This window comes from Pituophis catenifer, unplaced genomic scaffold (assembly GCF_029215685.1).
Source record: "Pituophis catenifer annectens isolate HBS135680 unplaced genomic scaffold, rPitCat1.0.hap2 SCAF_5, whole genome shotgun sequence".
Classification (NCBI taxonomy): Eukaryota; Metazoa; Chordata; class Lepidosauria; order Squamata; family Colubridae; genus Pituophis; species Pituophis catenifer.
Genome location: NW_027256885.1, coordinates 43,101,051 through 43,118,818, shown reverse-complemented (window position 1 = coordinate 43,118,818; position 17,768 = coordinate 43,101,051). Strand labels below are relative to the sequence as shown.

Below are 17,768 nucleotides of genomic sequence, written 5' to 3'. Positions count from 1 at the left end.
GTCATTTCACTTACGGAAACAACCGAAGAAACAACGGATACAGGGGGCGGGGCGGGGGACACCCAGCGTCTGATACTACCAACGTCGCATAAAAGCGAGCGGTGTCAGCTCAACGGAAATCGCCGATGTTTTCCGAAGGCAAATCAGAATCGGACGCAGAATGCGCAGGCTTTACCTTTCACAGCAAGGGATTTCCGGCATTTAACGGAAACGGCCGATGCCCCTCCAAAAAGAGGCTCTCAAAATCTGGAGGGGAGGTAGGCGGGGCTTACGCCTAAAAAAGAGGAAGAATTAAAAAAATTATAGGGGAGGAGTTTGGTCGGAAGGAGCCGACGTTAAGCGAAGGCGGTGGCGTGCCAGTTTCCCGGATGTAATCGGACGGCGGTAGTGTTGGAAGCAGTGGCTGGCGGGAGGGGGAGGCGGCAGCGGCGGCCGAGCCAAGGCGGACCGCGGGGGCGGCGGGGAAGTCGTCGTGTCTCCTCAGTGTGCTTGTTGTGCAGCACTGCCTGTCCTTGCGAGTGCGGATAGGAGATGGGCCCTTGAGCGTCGCTTCCTCTCACAGCTGAGCTGCCTGAGCCCCCTCCCTCCCTTCCCCCTCCTCCCTCGGCGGCGTCCGTGGCCCAGCCGCGCCCTCCTGGTCCCCTCAGTCTCTCACACACAGGCCGGGCATTGATGGTAATGTATGCGAGGAAACAACAAAGACTCAATGATGGGTAAATACCCCTTTCGCGTCCCGCCCTCCCCGACTGCGCCTCTGTCGCTGTCCCCCGCGGTCCCTCCATGCCAATCGCCAGTAACGGTCGCTCGCTAACGCTATCCGTATTTCTATCCGTCTCTTTCTCTTCCAGCTGTCACGACCGCAAGGGGGACTCGCAGCCCTACCAGGTACTGACTTCTTCGCCTGCCGCAGTCCCCACACTGAGCGGCCCGGCGGCGGCAACAACTAGAGTGTGGGAGGGCGAGTTAAACTAATCGAGCGCAGGCTTCCGCCGACGCTGCAGGCCGCACACGAACCGCCCCTTAGTCCCGCGCGCGGCCGCCTGGGAGAGGAGGAAGAGGGGGCGGTTGCGGTTGGTTTCCTTCGCCAAGCGCGGGGCCCCTGAGTGAGACGGCGGTAGGGGCCTTGCGGGGCAGGGAAACGGGGCCTAGGTCCTATGGTGGACGGGAGGACGGCATTGTTTCTTTTTCTCCGGAAGAAAGAGGTGGGATAGCGGTGTAAGGCAGCTGTTTATAGGAACTCTTTCCTAAATAAAGGACCCTGATCCCCTGACCCGTAGGGGAATTCTAGTTCTTCAGTCCTCCTATTCATAAAGTAAATTAGTAAAGTAAATTACATTTATTAGTAAATAAATGTAAATTAGGAGTGGTGCAGGTACTCGGATGTTGGAGACTCCTCGGAGAGTGCCACAACTTTAGTTTGTAGTTGGCTTTTCTTCAGACATTTTTACTCCACCCATTACCAGAGAATGCGATAAAAATAATTACTTGACTCTTAAGCTACTATCAGGTATCCAGCAGAGCTTAATATCATTGGACAACAAAAATTTTACTTCCTGAATGCTTTTGGATGTATTTTACAGATTTTTGGCTGCTAATTACGAAAGTAGCCTGTAATTTAACCTATCATGTACCATTTTATAGAAATATTCTGTTTTGGCAATGTACACTCTTCAGTACCTGTTAGTCTTGCTGCACACATGAAACCTATGAAAACATGGAACTCTTGTTGAAGCACATCCAGTACACCAAGTACAACTGGAATAACTGTGAAGATCTGAAAGTAGTGGTTCTGCTGCTTGGAATGCAGCTCTGATATACCAAGTACTGTTGTTACATGTGCAATTGTCACAGCTGTGCAAGAGTCACGTTATATTAAAAAGAAATGGCCACTTAATTTTGTTCCAGGGACTGAAAAATGTGGCACAATGAACCACTTATTGACCTAACAAAAATATTGTTGCCTCCACATAAACCGAGAACTGATGAAAAATTTTGTGAAAGCAATGAACAAAGAAGGTGAAGATTTTCATTATTGCATAGAATCATATGGCTGGAAGGTATTTTGGAAGTTCTCTAGTCCAACCCCCTGCCCAAAGCAGGAGTCCTCATACCATCCTGGGCAAATGATTGTCCAGTCTCTTGAAAACCTCCAGTGATGGAGCACCCACAACTGCAGGCAAGCTGTTCTATTGATTAATTGCTCTCACTGTCAGGAAATTCCTCCTTAGTTCCAAGTTGGATCTCTGATGAGCCATTGTTTGTTGTCCTGCCCTCAGGTGCTATGGAGAATAAATTAACCCCCTCTTCCCTGTGACAGCACTTTTAAGTATTGAAAGACTGCTATCATGTCTACCCTAAGGTTTCTCTTTGTTAGGCTAAACATACCGGTATCTAGTTCCCTTAGCTGTTCATGTTATGGTTTAGCCTCCAGACCCCTTTTCTTTGTTGCTCTTCTCTGCACTCCTAGGGCCTCAGCATCTTTTTTGTATCTTTTGCATCTTTTGTGGTGACCAGAACTAGATGCAGTATGAAAAGTGTGGGCTCACTAGTGCAATATAGAACAGTAGTATCACTTCCTGCAATCTTGATGCTATCCCTCGGTTGATGTAGCCTCGGACTGCATAGGCTCTTTTACCAGCTGCAGCGCACTGCTGACTCATATTTAAATGGTGGTCCATCAGGACACCTAGATCCCTTTCACAGTTGCTACTGTTGAGCCAGGTACTGCCTGTTCTATACCTGTTCATTTGCTTTTTACTGCCTAAGTGCAGAATCTTCTCACCACTGAACTGTATCTTCTTGTATAGGGCCCAATGCTTTGAGACAAGTTTCCAAGAATAACTGATGCCAAGATTAAGGAAGGCATTTTTGTTGGTCCACAGATCAGATAACATCATCAATGACAAAGGGTTCAAAGATCCATTAGTGGGGCCAGAGAAAATCCCCTGGAAAACATTCAACGATGTAATTGATAATTTTCTTGACAGCTACAGAGTACCAAACTACATTCACTTGGTTGAGAAACTTCCTATAGCATGCAAGACCATGAAGTGCAACATGTCACTGAATATTCATTTTCTGCATTCACACTTGGACTTCTTTCCTGAAAAACTAGGTGCAGTCAGTGATGAACATGGTGAAAGGTTTCACCAGGACATTGCCACAATAGAAAAACAGTATCTGGGCAACTGGAATCCATCCATGCTGGCTGACTATTATTGGACACTGTGGCAAGATGCATCAGACACAGAGTACAAATGAAAATTGGTAGCAACACATTTTATCTCTGTTGAACTCATGCAGCATGTTGGAAATATGATTAAATACATTATAGTTATTAAAAGTTAATTCCATATTTCTCAATATTCCTACATGATACAGTTATCCTGAAATTATATTTGTGTTCAGTTTGAAGGGGTCCGTCATCACCAAAAGTTTTTCAGGAAGCAAAACTTTTGAAAAAAATTGACCAGTGTATTTGGAGGCTGTACTGGATGACAGCCTGCCTTGTGTAAATATCCACTAGGCAAAAGGTGTATATTGCAAAATAATTCAGATGAAGAGCTGCTAACCATAGCTGGCTGCTCTGTTTTATTCAGTACAGCACAAAGTGGTTTTGCTATGAAAGTACAGGTGCAGGAGTTGCTATGTACCTACACTATCTCACTTTCATAATCTTTGAGAATTTATTGAATCTGTAGTTTCTCTGAAAATGTTTTTGTAAACTACATAACTGCTGTCTTCAGAAATGAGATCTTATTAAAATTAAGTAAATACTTAAAATTAAGTATTTTTGTACTTTGGGTAAACTATATAAGCTTTTGATAGAGACAAGTTACCACCATGAAATGCCTCTTATAGCAGTATCATTTACAATATTTATATATCTATTAACAGTTACATCTGTGTTTCAAAAGTTTGCTTTCTTAAGCAGAGGTATGAACATATACTCCAAATACGTTACTCTCTGTAAAAGACTACACACTCTTGATTAAGAATCGAAATCTTAAATGCATTATTTTTAATAGATCCCATCGATCAGTGATAGAACTCATTAACAGAAAATAATAAACATCCAGAATCAATTGCTAGGAAATTTTTAAAGCAATCAAGTATTAGGTTACATTCTGGATAACTTGTTAAGTAGATCTACAGATAGTTTTGGATAGCTGCAAGGCAAACGTTGAACTGTTTTGAATTGAGTTGTCTGAAAAATAGCTTGTGATACACCATGGAGATTATGTCCAAAAATAATAATCTACAATATGCCTAAGTATATAGTTTAAATGTCAGATATTAGATTAAAAGTCTGGATAATAAAAGCATCCATTGTAAATTCTAGGTATAATACCACAATTCAAAAATCTATTCTTGTAATTTCTTACAGGCTCTTAAATACACATCAAAGAGTCACCCCAGTGGTGGTGATCACCGGCATGACAAGATGCGGGACGCCACAGACCCTTCACCACCAAATAAAATATTGCGGCGATCCGATAGTCCTGAAAATAAATACAGTGACGGTACTGGACACAATAAAGCTAAAACCATTCATGGCCACAGAGTTAGAGAAAGGGATGGTGGTGAGTTTCCTTTAACCTTTATTTAAATATTAAAATAATAGTTGAATCAATTTGCCTCACCATTATTTCAGGTTGGCAGAGCACTACGTAAAATACATATACACTACATAAAAAAGAAATAGGTTTTAAATACCTATGTATGGTCTGGCAAGCTGAGGTGTTTTCTTTGAAATCTCCATATTTTGTGTATGTTTAATGTTCTTGAGTTACTACTTTAATTCCTTTGACAATTAGCTAAATTCAGCAGCAAGGTATATTAGCACATTACAGCTAATACCGTGTTTCTCCGAAAACACGACCCACACCAATAATAAGCCCAACACTAATTTTTTTTGGGTGGGCCTAATATTACCCCTACCCCAAAAATAAGCTCGGGATGGCCGTGGCCAGCACGGGGGAGGGGGGCAACTGTCAGGCTGCAGCTGCAAGCCCACTGGCCCCTTGGGGCAGCGCAAATACCACTTTTGCCCCTTTCTGGGCGCAGTGCTTCTGCTTTTTGGGCCGCTTCCCTGAAGCCGGCAGCTCCACAGCCAGCTGCTTTGCTTTTTCCCTCTTTTTGGGAGGCTCGCGGGAGGCTTTTTGGCAAATGGGAGGAAAATGGGGAGGGGGAATTTTCCTGCCTGTCATCCATTCCTCAAGCTCAGCACAGACTGAGGGAAGGATGGTAGGCAGGAAAATCCCGCTCCCCATTTTCCTCCCGTTCGCCAAAAAGCCTCCATTCCAAATGCTGAAGGTTCGGAATGGAGGTGACGGTGCATCCACGGTGCATCCAGCTCACCGAGTCTGGCCTGCTGCACCTCAAAAAAAGTAAGACCGCCTCAAAAATAAGCCCAAGTGCTTATTTTCAAGTCTTAAAAAAAAATAAGACTCGGTCTTATTTTCTGAGAAACATGGTACTAGTCAATACTTAAAAAGCACTGGTTATCTGAAAAGCTTTTTACAAGTGGAAGAGAATTCAGGAAACATGCTCACCATTATTTTGGAGACACTTAAAAGTGCCTGATGTTCTGATATTTTCTACTATGAAAGGCTAGTGAGCTGCTGATTGCTTTATGTGTGCAGGTATGCTGCCTGAGAGAAACATGGTACATCCATAACATAGGATAGTATGGGCTCTTATCCTTATTGGTTCAGGCCTGCTGCTTTAACTGTTTGGAAGTAAATGAGAAGTTCACAGAGCCCTTTTAATCATTAGGCTTGGTTTAGTCAAGTGTGTAGATACATAGCAGCATACTGTGCTGTATGCAGTAATCTGGCTAGGGTTTTTGTTCTTACTAGTAATCTTTTGGGTCATAACTGATAAAATCAGATTTTCTTCAGTTCTTCAGTAGAACTTTTAATTGCTATTTTTTAAACTTTACTTGTTGCTTCATTAAAGCATTTACTCTGTTTTATGCCTAAAGAAACAAGTTTCAACTCAAGTTGCTTGTAGTATTCATGTCATAAAATGCAGCTCATCACTGTTAATCAGAAAATTAGGAATATTGTACATATACTTCATTTTATTAATAAAGGAGAATATTTGTAGCTCAGGGTTGAAAAAAGGGGTCTTTGGTGCTCTCTGAGCTTGGTTGTTTTCTTGCAGATATTTCATTAACCAAACTAGGTAACAGCATTTTTACACAGTTCAAATTAAAATTGAATAATGATCTACTACCACAGTGATGACAATAATGTCATCTACCACAGTGATACTGCAAAGGAGTGAAGTGGGTATTTCAGGGCATCCAGGAAACCAAGTCTTAACATGTACTGTACTTTTATTTAAGTAGTGTGAATTTTGTGGCACTATTAACATTTATTATTTCAACTGCCTAATATACAGTGGTGAAATCTAAAAATTTTCCCTACCGGTTCTGTGGGCGTGGCTTGGTGGGTTCCTGTGACTGAGTGGGCGTGACCAACTTGACATCACTCACAGCCACGCCCACTCAGACACATAATCTCACCCCCACCAAGCCACGCCCACAGAACCCGGCAGGAAAAAAAAAATTTCTATTTTCTATTCTAAAACCCTATTTTCCCCTGTCGCGAGATGCCTGCAGCCTCAGCCTCTTTTTTTCTGTGCGCCTGGAGGTGCTTCTTGTGCCGAAAGATGCAGCGGCTGCAGGCTTCTTGTAGCGAAAGTTACCGGAGCCGCGCTCCCCTTCTTAAACGCGTGGGAAGAGGGACAGGCCCGGCCGTGCCACCGCAGACCCCGTGGTGCTTTCCCTTTGGCCTGGGCGGCGGTGTTTACCCTACTGGGCCAGTACGGGTAGCCCTTCATCTTGCCGAAGACCAGGTCGCCGCACTTATAGTCTCACGGCCGGCCAGAGTGGGACATGGCACGGGCGGAGAGGGCAATGCAGCCCCTGCCGAGGCTGCTCTGGCTGAGTGATCACAGTGCCTACGCAGCTACAGGTGCACCGTGGCTGCCTTGCCCGCCTTTCCCTCTGTGCGCTGCGCTTAGAAGGGGCTGCCGCCATTGCTCTCCCTCCCCGCCTGGCTGCACAGTGTGCACACGTTCACCTGCCCTCCTGAAGCAACCCCGCCACCTTTCGCTTTCATTTTGCGGCGGGAGAAGGAAGAAAGTGAATGGCGGTGGCACGACACATGCAAGACACCCCTTCTTAAATACACACTGTTGCCTGCTGCGGCTGATGAAAGCAAACGGTATCACGGCGGTGCTCCGGGAGGGCAGGCTTGCTGCAGATGTCCCGGGGCTGCTACACATGCACATGTGCATGTGCTGTGGCGCTGCCACTCGCTTTCTTCTTTCTCCCACAGCGAAATGAAAGTGAACGGCAGCAAGGTTGCTTCGGGAGGGCAGGTGGACGTGTGCAGCCAGGTGGGGAGGGAGAGCGGCGGCAGCGGCCCCTTCCAAGCGCAGCACATGGAGGTGAAGGCGGGCAAGGCGTCCATGGCGCGCCTGTTGCTGCAGAGGCACTGCGATCACTCAGCCAGTGGTCAAGGAGAGCAGGGAGGTGGGTGGGTGGGAAGCCAGTGGGCTGCTTCGGAGCCCCAAGCCCTGCGAAGGCAGCATGGGAGGCGCATGGGCCCGGGTGGAAGGCGGCCTTTTCTGCAGCATCCCCCTCCCCACTTTGGATCGCCCTGCGTGGGGGGGGGCTCTGCCTTTGCAGAAACAGGGTGGGCATGTGTGCAGCAGCCCAGGGATGTCTGCTTGCCCTCCTGGAGTGCCGCCGCTGCCCCTCTCAGCCCCAGCTCAGCTTTTGCGTTTCCACCAAGGGCCGCCCGCCCGCCCACTGGCCGGGCCGGATGCTGACCTCTGAAGGCAAGTGGGCGTGGGGGACCACCGGGAAGGCAGCGTGGAAGGCAGGCAAGCATGGCAGGGCTGCTGGGAAGGGAGTAGGCGGCTAGCTCCCTTCCCCGCAGCCCTGCCATGCTTGCCTGCCTTCCACATGGCCTTCCGCTTGCCTGCCTTCGCAAGCTGGCCACGGGGATGCCGGGAAGGCCGTGTGGAAGGCAGGGAAGCATGGCGAGCCGGTTCGGGGGCGTGGCCAGCCAGCAGTCGCTACCGGTTCGGCGAACCAGCCCCAATATCCGCTACTGATTTGCCCGAACCGGTAGCATTTCACCCCTGCTAATATATCTTTCATCCCCAGAAAAAAAGGCAAGGCTTACTCAAGTGATAATGTAGTGTAACAGAATGAATATTGGAACTTGAAAATCTTGGTATCAAATCCTACACTCAGCCCTGAAGTAAATTTTGTCATCTATACCCAAACATTTAGGGCTCTAGAGAAATTAAGAGGGGGGTTATATTGTCACATGCTATAAAGTCGTTCTTATAAATTGGATAAATTAAACCAGAGTTTTTAGTGCTATAGATTAAAACAGTTTTACACATTGTCTTGTTGGCATAATTATTTGCGCTTTACAAATTCATAAATATTTCCACGAAGCCTTTGTTTATATAAATACATTTTTGTTGTAATTTAATTGTAGGAGTTCTTTTACAATTGGGTTTGATGAGTATATTCTACATGTATTCAGGCAAGGGATATTTCAGATTATTTGTATTGGAAATAATTTGCCAATATTAATCTGATTTAAAATATATATATTGTTTGTTTTTCATTAAACTTTATTATAGTATAAAATACAAAGAAAGATCATAAGGGAATAGGGGGAGGGTTCCACATTTTCTCTTTTCTGTTTCTCTTGAGAAAGGAAGAAAAACAGCAACCTCCCAACTTTTTTCAGTGCAGTAGAACAGCGTCCCCAACTTTTGATCAGGGTCATTTGGGTAGTTTCTTTTTTTAAAAAAAACCCAAGTTTTATTGGTTTTTTTTTTTCTTTTCTCCTCTCCCACCTTCACCCACATCTATTTTTTTTTTTTTTGAACAGAGCGTTGGTCGTTTCTTATCTTATACAATTAGTCAAATTCAAATACATTTTACTCAATTACTATTTTTGTCAATATCGTCTTCCCCCCTTTCCTTTTTTTTGAATATACCTCAGTATTTCTATAGTTGCATACATAAACACCTTCTTCATTTATCCCTAAATTCTAACTTTACTATTTGTACATATTTGTCCTCTTTTATTCTTAAACAATTCATTCTTTTTCTTAATATATTTATGTTTGTTCAGAGCTGCCTTTCTTCCACTTCATCTTTTTTTATTGTACAGCAATCTTTCTCCTCAAACCTACCCTCTCCCTCTTCTCCTTCCAACTTTCTTCCCCACCTTCTTCTTTTCTCTACTTCACCTTCCCTTCTCCTTCTCCTCCTCTTTTCCCCCATCTTACCTTCTCTCCTACTCTGCTTTCACTTCCCTTCCTTCCTCCCTACTCTTCCATCCTTCTCTCTCCTTCCTCCTCCCTTCCAATTCCTTCATTTCTCTCTTGCTGTATTCATTTTCAATTTAATGTTTTCCATTGTGGAGTTCAGGCAACCCCGATCCCTTATCTTTTTAATTATTAACAATATATTTCATCTTGTTCTCTTTTTTCCTTCAAATCTTGACTCAAACAATTTTCTAATCTCATCTTTTTTACTTTTACCAATATATTTTTTCTGCTTTACTTCTTGCAAGTATAACATTTAAATCATTTTTATCATTTCAATTTCATTCAGTTTTACATTCAATTTCAATCATTAAATATATTTCTCAAAACATCTTAACAATAAATTTCCACTTATTCAAATATATATTTATAAAGCGCATCTTAATCCTTTCTCATTTTACCCAATCCAGTTAGTTCTTAAAATATCTTAATTTGTCGTCTTTTCTCTTTTTAATTATGTTTCAAATATATAGTTTGAAATATTCCAAATATTACATTTCCCCCAACTGGTTTATTCATATTGTTGAAACTTATCATTCTATAAACCTCCAATATTAAGAGCCTGTAGTACAGTGGACTTAAGAGCCTGTAGTACAGTGGACTAAAGCACTGTTATTAACATCTGCTTGCAATTACTGCAAGTTCAAATCTCACCAGGCTCAAGGTTGACTCAGCCTTCCATCCTTTCAAAGGTAGGTGAAATGAGGACCCAGATTGTGGGGGCAATAAGCTGACTTTGTATAAATATACAAAAGTATGAAGGCTATTGCTTAACGCATTGTAAGCCGCCCTGAGTCTCCGGAGAAGGGCGGCATATAAATTAAAGCAAAAAAAAAAAAAAATTATTGAGCATGTGACATTTATTACAGCTTTCCCTTTGTTTCTACTTTTCCTTTTTCGTATCTTTTCATTATTAATAATTTGTATCTTAAAATCGTGAAATCTTTGCTCATTATTTCCCATTATTTTCCATCCCTTTTCCCTCTTTCTTATATTTCCACTGTAAATCCCAGTGTAATCATTTTTGTTTTTAATATTTTTTCTTCTCCACCACCCTCTTTTCCTTCTTTGCCTTTTGTTTTCCCTTCTTCTTCCTTTCTTTTGTATTTTAAAATTCTGCACTCTCCTATTCTGCCCTATATTTCCCATTGTTTCTCCTTTCTCTTTCCTTTTTTGTATCTTTTCATTGTTAATCCCAGTATGCTTATTTTGTATTTTAAAATCATAAAATATTTTATTTTGTCCTTTATTTCTTATTATTTTCCATCTCTTTTCCATCTTTCTTTCCACTGTAAATCTCAGTGTAATCATTTAAATTTTTTATATTTTTCCTGTTCCACCCTCTTTTCCTTCTGTTTCTTTTCTTTTTGTCCATACTTAATATTACAATTGTTTAATTTTCCATAGTCAGTCTCTTTGTCTTTGTCTTCTTCATTGTCCCTCTCTCTTTCTTGTTTCTCATTAGTCATTTCCTTTTCATCTTCAGTGCATTCTAGCTCTGTCTTTGCCTCCTCAGATTTTGATTTTCCATGCAAATTTATAATCACTTCCTTTATTTCCAAACACATCATCTTTATCAGTTCATTAAGTTCCTGTTCCATTTTATTCTTTCCGGGTTGAATTACTCCAGTTTTAAGTCGCATTGAGGTCCCTCTTTTATAATCATCAAAGTCTATCCTCTTGTAGGCAAAACATATCCTCCTTAGTTCTCGCCAGTTATCTCTTTAAAAGTTCAAGGTTTCATTTCTTCAAAGGTTTTCTCAAAGTAAACAATTCCATGTCATGCTCTTCCCTCTCCTGCAGATGTCTCTCTATAATCCACAGTTCCACTCGACTAATTAACAGCCATTTTATTTGTAATCCACATCCGTGTTTATCGAGTCATAAAAGAGAAAAAAGCCAGTTTTCACACCTTCTTTCACTTTTATATACCACCAATCAGTTTATAATCCAATCCAAATTGAATCCAAGTTCCACATTTACATTTACATTTGTCAGTCACTTTTAATTCTTTATTTGGGGGGTTCTATGGCGCGCTTGTCATTCTCACTTTCTCTTTCCATCCGCCATCTCCCCCCACCGCTATTTAGCCGCAATTTCCATGCCGGGGTAATTTTAGTAATAGTTTAATAGTTAAAAATATTTAGAATTTTCTTTTTATTGTCTGTGGGTTAGCCAATCATTCACCCAACACCAGCACTCTGTCCAAATCTTCCCTCCTGCACATTGCTTGTTTCAGAGGCTCCAGCTTCATGGCGATTCACTCTGATCGCCGCCCCCCCGTCACCGCCTCGGAGAGAGTTTCTCGGGCTATCCAAGGGACTTGCCTGTCCCTCTTTAGACACCGAGCTGCCTCTCTCTCTTCACTGTCCCTACAGGACAGCTTCGATCCGAAGCCCCCCCCCCCCCCCGGTGTCAGTTCGTCTGGCTGGTTTTTGCCGAGCTCGTCGGAGCCCGGCATTTTCCCAGCCAGTCACACCGCGCCGCTTCCGGATTCCCCCCTCATTTGGGTAGTTTCTGTTGTCATTATGATTGAAAAAGAGTAAACACAGTTGATTGATAATAAATGGCTTCAGCCAAACACTAACCATGAGTGAAAGAAAGGTTTTCGTGTTATCATTCATATTTGAAAAATGGCTAGGAAATCATAAATTCTGCCAGGGTATGTAAACTTATGAGCACAACTGTATACACTAATACTATGAACATTAGGAACAAAAAGGGCAAACTTGGAAGTCCTAGTTCATGAGGGCAGATACGACATTCTTGCCATTACTGAAACTTGGTGGGATGGGACTTCCGGCGGTGACGTCTTTGCGAAGTGGGAGAGGGAACAAAGTGTCGTCCCCGAAATCCCAAATATTCTCTGCTAGGTGGTCTTTTTTTTCCCCCCAATTTTTATTTTTTTATTTTTTAAAACACAGAAATAGACATACAATACATCTTTTCGGGACAGAGCATTAATCCGGTCATAAATTTGTTAAACTTTTTGCTCATCTTTAACAAAAAAAAATTTATATTCTATTTTTGCCATAATACTTATCACAAATCTCAACTATTACCATCTTATAAAAAACTAACTCATATTAACTTGATCAAAGCAATTACCCTTCTATTAATCCACCTTAAATCTTAATTCAATTAATACCTCATAATACATTTCACAATTCTTACCCTAAATACTCACTATTAACAATACAATTCAAACATGTTTATATTTCTAAACCTTGTTTCCATTTCCAAAACTTCCTTACATTTTATTATTACTTCATATAATGTTCATTAAATCTTTATTTAATTACTTCCTCAAATTTAAGTCTTATCTCTAATCTTGAAAATATACCAATTTGACATTTAAACAAAGTTTTTAGTTCAAATAACACAACATAATACAATTGACAATTATTTCCCTAGATTCTGTTTATTTAACAATACCATTTATATAAAAACCAGTTACATGTGTCTTATTTAGTAAATCATAATCCTATTATTTCAATTTTCTTTTCTTTTTGCTTAAATGAATGTATTATTACAAGTATTCAAATTATTACAATTGTTATAGGTAATTAAACATCCCAATTATTATAGCCATCAATTTTCTCAAATAATATCATCCAACATCTCAATAAAAATTCATTATGTCCATTGATATATTTTCTTTACATAATCTAATTTTCATTTATTTTTGCTTCCATCTATATTTCAATTCTAAGTATCTGTAACATATTCTTCTCTCATTTCTATCTTCATTTCTCTCTCCCCTATTTTGCCCTATCTGTCCTGTTGTTTCTCCTCTCTTTCTTTTCCTCTTATTTTACCATTATTAATCTCAGTATAATCATTAAATCAAAGTCCTGGACTCTTCTATTTAACTCTATATTCCCTAGTATTTTTCAACCTTTTTCTTTTATCATTTTACTGTTAATCCCAGCATAATCATCTTTATTTTTACTGTTAATCCCATCATAATCATTTTATTTTTACTGTTAATCCCACCATAATCATCTTTATTTTGTTTTAATTGTGAATCCCAATGTAATCTCTAAAAACCTCCTTTTTATTATTACTATCCACATATTCAGTAACTTCATGTTTAATCATATTGTCTTTATCTTCTTTATTTTCAATCTCTGTGTCTTGCTTCTCTGTCTTCATTTTCCTGTCTGCTTGTGTGTGCTCCATTTCAGCTTTTATGTCCTCAAATTTTAGTCCTCCATACAACATTATAATTATTTCTCTTATTTCCATTTTCCATGGCGGGTACATCAATTTAATCATTTCTCTAATTTCCTACGCCATTTTATTCTTTTTAAGTTAGTATTGTTCCGATTATAAAAGTTCCATTGTATTCCCCCCCCTTTTTTCCCCCTCAAAGTCAAGCCTCTTGCAGACAAAGAAATCCTCCCCCAAAAATTCTCACGGCTCTTATCTGTAAAGTTCACACTTTTCCAAAACAAAGACCAAGTTGCAATTATTCCTTTTTACTCCTGAAGGTGTCTCTCTGCAATCCACAATTACCAAATGTCAAACAAGTATCAATTTTGTTTCAATCTACATCAACAATCTTATTTAGCTTCTCTTATTTCTTTTAGCTTTTAAAAATATCAAAACAGTTTTATAGTACAGTCCAAATTTAAACAGCTCTTCTCACTTTTTTCCTTTTTTCTGTTTTAAAACTTATTGTCCATTCTCTTTGTTTTTCTTAAAGTTCGAAAAAGAAAGGATCTATTTATTTCTTTCCGATCCTTTAACCAATCTTGGGGCAATTTCTCTAGTTATTTAAAGTTTCCAAATAGTTTTGTTCAAAATTCAATTTTCCATCGGGTTTTTATCCCTTTAAGATTGCGCTTCAGAATCTTCTTTTCTTCCCCCCCCTGCTCATTAGCCGCTGTTTCATCGCTCGGGGTCTTAAAGTTAAAAAAATGTTTTCCTTATTGTTGTTTCAAACCATGGGTTGGCTGTCACTCACCCGGCTTCCAAAAACTCCGTTCCATTCATCCCTTCTGCTCAATGCTTAATCTGGTTGCCCCAGTTTCGTAGCAGCTGCAATGGCTGCCATCCCCCGCCACCGAGTCATAGAGAGTTTCCTCTGACCTTCGAGGAACTTGCCTGTTCCTCTTGGTCTTCCGAGGTGCCTCTCTTTCTTCCCCATCCCTGCAGGACGGTTCTGGTCCGAAAACCCATCGGCAGCGGTTCGTCAGTCCGGGTTTTCGCGGGGCTCATTAGGGCCCGCTATTTCCCCGACTGTCTCGCTGCGACGCCAAACCGAAAGTCTCTGCTAGGAGCTCTTTATGAGCAGTTCCGATCCCGGAGAGATCAGAAAACAAAAGGGGAAGGTCTGAAGACCCCGGGCGAACAGCAATTGACCGGGAGGACAAAGACAAACCTCTTAAATCTAGCGGAGAAAGAGTCGGCCTTCAGGGCAGACCAAGAGCGATGGCGGCTGCATAGCGGGGAAGCAGAAAGTGAAAAGGAAAGATGAAAATTTGCTGATCGGAGGCACAAGAGGTAGTGGTACCACTACAGTGATGGGTTTCTACCGGTTCTACCCGGTTCGGGCGAACTGGTAGCGGTGGCGGGAGGCTCCGCCCACCCGCCCGGACGTTATCACGGATGCTCTGTGCGTGCGCAGAAGGCTCTGCGCACGCGCAGAGGTGGCACACACAAAGCGCGCGCACTCGCTCACATTTCCAAACCGGTAGCGAGGGTAAGTGAATACCACTACTGAACTACTATCACGTTGGAAGAATCAGCCATTGTTTTGTATATTTATTTTCATGTGTTCTATTATATATAAAGAGAAGTTAATGAATCCTGTTGAATCAGTTACCTGTGTGTGCTTTCTGGATTTGATTGCTGTTACAAACTAAAAAAAAACTCGAGAATCTTGGGATTATGAGATTAGATGATAAAAAATGAGATTATAAAAACCCATTCTAGCATAATACCACTCAGAAAGAAAAATAAGAGTCCCCAGATGAAACCAACATAGTTGCATGAAGAACTCTGATAAACTGAGAGATAAAAAGGACAAGTATAAAAAATGGAAAGAGGGTCACATATCTAAAACAGAATACCAGCAAATAGCCCAAATCTGCAAAGACAGTCAGGAAAGCTAAGGGTCAGAATAAACTTAGACTTGCAACAAATGTCAACAATAATCAAATTTCAACATACAAAAAAAAAACATCAAGGAAAAAACCCAACCTATCAAGCAGTACCATAAATGGTACGCCTCTCTAGGAGTCTCTGGAGGCTGGGGACAGCAAAAAATGTGACTTCCTGACTTCCGGTTTGTCTGCCACCGGCGAAGACGGTCGCTTTTGAAGGACCGCCAGCCCCGCCGCCTGTAGAGCCGCTCCGAGTGAGGGGAGCGGCTTGAAAACTCAAAAATCCTGAGGATTTGAGGAGAAGAGTGAAGCAAGAGGCAGGTCGAGCCCCTGTGAGCCCCCAGAAGTTTGCTACTGGGGAGGAAACGGGTGCGGCTCCCTTTCAACTTGCGGAGACTCCGGACGGCGTGGGACGACTCTGCCTGTCAGAGCAAGCTGGCTGCAGCAAACATTTAAACTGATGGGAAAATAACTTTGCTATAAAACAACCTCAACCCCTAAACCAAGAAACTGCAAGTATTTCTCCTTCTGATTTGGGAAAAAGTTAGAGCGAGCGGAAACGGCTTGAAAAAATGGCGCCGTTCCAGCGTTAACGAGCTGAAAGGGAGAGTGATTTCGCAAAGCTATCTCAATAAGTTACATTGTAGCACTGCTTGTAGCAAGCGAACAGAGAAGAGTGGAAGAAAAATTCCTTTTAAAATAAACTTGAGCTTGCTTCAGCTTATTTAATTTCTAATTTGATTAAATCTGGGGGACTTTTTCAAAGGACTTTGTGGAGGTGCAAAGGAAAAAAAGATTTCCTTTTTTCAGAAAAGTCAATTTACGTGGCAGAATGGCTTCAAAGAAACAGGAAGGAAAGGCTGCAGGGGAGGGATCTCCCACTCACAAACCAGAACAGCAGCCTCCTCCCAGTCAGCAGAGTGAGGGAAAGGACTTTGATGTTCAAAGTTTAAAAGATTTTATTACCCAGGCTCTGGATGATAAATTTCAAAAATCACAACAGGAAATGAAGAAGGAAATTAATGAACTTAAAGAGGCAATGAAAGAGAATTATGACAAGGTGTCTGATAAATTGTCAAATGTGGTTTCTGACTTGGCAGAAACCATTACTAAAGTGGATTCCAAACTGGAAGAATTCAAATCAGAAGTTAATGTTAAAATGAAGGATACTGATTTTAAAATTGTTGATGTGGATAATAAAGTGCAGAGAGTTGAAAATGAAATTACAATGATACAATTTCAATCCATGGAATTCGCTATTAGGCTTCGAGGAATAAAAGAGAATGATAGGCAAGATCTGAGACAGATTTGTTCTGATGCCCTGGCTGTATTGTTAAAAATTGATCCAGCAGATGTGGTCTATAAAATAGACAAAATTTACAGAGTGAACTCATGGGTGGCTAGACAAAGAAAATTGCCCAGAGATGTGGTGATATATTTTACTGACAGAAGAATAAGAAATGATATTTGGCAAAGATCCTTTCTTTCCTCTGTGCAAGTGGAGGGAGCTCAAATTGGAGTTTACAAGGAATTACCACCTAAGATGTTAAAAGACCGAAAAGAGTATAGGTTCTTAGTGAATGAATTGCAAAAGCAAGAAATACCATTCTGGTGGGATGCCCCAACTGGTATAATTTTGAAATATAATGGAGAGAGACACCGATTGAATACTTTTCAGAAGGCGGAATATTTTTACTATAATATTCTTAAAGAAAGATCATCATCCCCACGTACATCTACACTGTTGGAGATAAAAAGTGATAAGGAAAAGCAATCTCAGCATGAGAGGGAACAACAGTCCAAGCAGATGGAACTAGTGGAAATGCAGGGTGCTGTAGGAGGAGGAGGCCTTATGGAGGAATCCCTGTTAGAACCTTCCCCAATTTTGTCAACAAGAGATGCTGCTCTGAATCTAGCTCGGATCCCTGAAGTTAAGGACCAGCGTATAACTCGTGCAACTTCCAAGCAAATAAAAGAAAAACAACAACAAGAAAGTCAATATAAAAGGGGAGCTAAAAGCACCACACAAAGTGAAGCCATGGGGGGAGCAAGGCCGAAGACCTCAGAAGAAGCTAGGCAAGGCAGCTCATCGCTTCAGAAAGGTCAAGATGACAATTAGGCTCTTATCTTGGAATGTTAACGGATTAAATTCACCACAAAAAAGGAAGAAGTTATTTACATATTTGAGACAATTTAATAATGACATAATTTGTTTACAAAAAACTCATATTCGAACTCAAGATCACAAATATCTGATAAACTCTAAATTAGGAACACATTTTATAG

At 41.4% G+C, this 17,768-nt stretch overlaps 1 protein-coding gene across 3 annotated transcripts in view; it reads left to right on the top strand.

Annotated features, from left to right (window-relative positions):
- Window positions 1–465: 465 nt before the first annotated feature.
- WAC (WW domain containing adaptor with coiled-coil) overlaps window positions 466–17,768 on the top strand; it is a 138,324-nt gene continuing 121,021 nt past the window's right edge. For 2 of the 3 annotated variants that reach the window (XM_070944470.1, XM_070944468.1), the window contains exons 1-3: window positions 466–713; window positions 849–885; window positions 4,388–4,583. In XM_070944470.1, the coding sequence (XP_070800571.1) occupies window positions 673–713; window positions 849–885; window positions 4,388–4,583 (274 nt within the window). In that variant the 5' untranslated portion in view covers window positions 466–672. The remainder of the gene's footprint in view (window positions 714–848; window positions 886–4,387; window positions 4,584–17,768) is intronic. The other variant, XM_070944469.1, reaches the window with a different exon arrangement.